This window comes from Triticum dicoccoides, chromosome 6A (assembly GCF_002162155.2).
Source record: "Triticum dicoccoides isolate Atlit2015 ecotype Zavitan chromosome 6A, WEW_v2.0, whole genome shotgun sequence".
NCBI lineage: Eukaryota > Viridiplantae > Streptophyta > Magnoliopsida > Poales > Poaceae > Triticum > Triticum dicoccoides.
In genome coordinates this window covers 175,009,544-175,011,883 of record NC_041390.1, presented here as the reverse complement: position 1 = coordinate 175,011,883, position 2,340 = coordinate 175,009,544, and the positions used below count along the sequence as shown (strand labels likewise).

Here is a 2,340-nt window from a genome sequence, read left to right as displayed (position 1 = left end):
GGGGGGGGGAGGGGGCGAAGAAGCCGCGGCGACGCGGGGATAGGCTGGGGAAGCGCCGGGAAGGTCGTTGGGTGGCGCGGGCGGCGGCGGCGGCGCGGCTGGATGGGGGGTGGGAGTTGCGAGCGAGCGCGCGAGAGTCCAGCGCGCGGGAGCGGGCGCAGCAAATAAGCGGCGCGCGATTGAGTTTCGGCCCGCGCGCTGAACTAAATATGCCGCGCGCGCTGTTTTTGCGCACCCGCTGGAGCAACTATACCGGTTGCGCGCACGCTAAAACGGGCAATTTTGCGGCGCGACACTAGTTTGGCGCGGCAGTTGGAGATGCTCTTACATGTGTGCCCTAAGATTGGTGTGTAATTATCCCGGAGATAGCCCAGTCTAGAGAGCACACTTCTTGCTCGCCTCTTCTCTCTCTCGCTACTTGCTAGGGTTCACTGCTTTCGCCGCAGAGCGCCTGCCCACCTCCCATCGCCTCCCTCCTCCATCCATGGCCTCATGCTCTTTCATCTCATAGCAATCACAAATCCAATGGGTTCAAGGTTGTTGCAGTTCTCCTGTGTTGTGTTGCAACTTCGACATCGTCATTTCATTGGGAAAGAGGTACGCCTTGTCGATTCAGCATAAGAACCCACATGGGGAAATTAAGTAAGTGAACACAAAAAAAACTCAAAACACAAAACACAAAACACAAAAAGAGCATAAAATGGCCAGCTTGGAGGAAGGGATTCGATCTTGATCCAACCAGGGGGGCAAGAGAGGAAGCTGAATGTGTTGAAGGGGTAATGAAATTTGCATACTTGGGAGATGTCTATGGGTTGGAGTGTTGGATGTCATGCTTGGTGAACACCCTTGCCGCGCACCCATGTTGATAATCATCAAGGATGATCATCCTATACCCTATGAAGATCACCTTACAAAACAAGAAAAAACGCAGATTAAAATGTGGTAGATGAGTCATGTGGGTAGTCGAAGACCAAGAAGTTGTTGTACCGGCTAGGCACTTCCCCGGTGACATCACCAATGGTGAAGGGGAAGAAATCCCATGCGTACGTCGTCGTCGACAGAGCGACAACCAACGATGAAGAGCTCCCCCCTCCCTAAGCTCCTTGTCATTCCGCCGACACAAGAATGCCATTCAGGAGGTACTGCTCACCACGTCATGATTCTCGTCACCGTAAGCATTCACATAGTATCACTTGTGTGGAGAAATATGGATGTGGAAATCCAGCCTCATGTTCAACCCCCGTCCTATTTTATGTAGTGTTCCTCATCTTCATTGCACGAAACGGAGTAGTGGCGCCACACGAGGGGGGTGGCTGCCAGGGCATTAAAGAAGGTGAGAGCAGAAGATGGTGTGGAAACTCCATGGGAGACGGTGACTGGGAAGCCGCTGGAGGGATCACATGAGCATGAAAGGGGATGGGTGGTGAAGGATGAGCCGAGGGGTGAGGTTGACGACAAAGTTCTGAGTGATATCATGGCACATTTGCAACGGGCCACGAGCTTGTGAATGAACGACAACCCAAAAGGTGGAGTGTCAATGGTTTCAAATGCGGAAGAAAGTAGCATGCATGAAGTAATACATGAGAGATTTCTATGAAACGGATATAATTTGTTCATAGAAATGTGTCGACCCTTCTAATTCATTTTTTACATTAAGTGAATGGATATCACTACCATTCTGCATGAAATTATGTTATTTTGACAAGCTCCCACGTTTCATAGTGAAGTATGATTGTGGGCAGATTAGATTTCAAAAATTTAGGCACCGCGAAACAAAGAAACGAAGAGGAGAAGAAAAACAAAAATAATATTAAAATGTCTTCTCGAACCATCCGACCCGGCCGTTTGACCCAACACCGCGCTCAGAATTTAAGTACCACGAAATGGAGAGGAAAAAACAACTAAAATGTCTTCTCGACCCATCCGGGCCGGCCGTCCGACCCAACACCGCGCCCGTAGCCTATCCGACCGGTAGCCTTTTAAGCCTTTCCTCACTCCTCCGTCCGGATCTCTTCAGCGACCGTGCCGTGCCGTTCCGGTAGCCTCCCTCCGTCCCTGCTCGCCGCCACGACTCACAGGCCACAAACCCTAGCCAAGCTCGCCGGAGCTACCGCGCGCGCGCACGCAGCGATGGAAGGCGGCGGACGCAAGAGGGGCACGGCCGACGGCGCCGCCGTCGGAGGCAAGCGCACGCGAGGTGAGTCGGGTGGAGCCCTGCCCTAAATCACCCTCCCCGGCGGCTTCTCTAGGGCGCCCTTCTTCTGTAGTCCGGTGAAGCTTCCGGCTTAGTGTTCCCGGGGAATGCCGCTGAGTTGCTCTGTTGCTAGGTTAGGGTTTTGG

The 2,340-nt window shown here is 52.9% G+C and overlaps 1 protein-coding gene across 1 annotated transcript in view; it reads left to right on the top strand.

Annotated features, from left to right (window-relative positions):
- Window positions 1-1,947: 1,947 nt before the first annotated feature.
- The window catches only part of LOC119316483 (zinc finger CCCH domain-containing protein 14-like), a 3,149-nt gene continuing 2,756 nt past the window's right edge, over window positions 1,948-2,340 (top strand). The window contains exon 1 of the mRNA XM_037590806.1: window positions 1,948-2,197. Within this exon, the coding sequence (XP_037446703.1) occupies window positions 2,131-2,197 (67 nt within the window). The 5' untranslated portion in view covers window positions 1,948-2,130. The remainder of the gene's footprint in view (window positions 2,198-2,340) is intronic.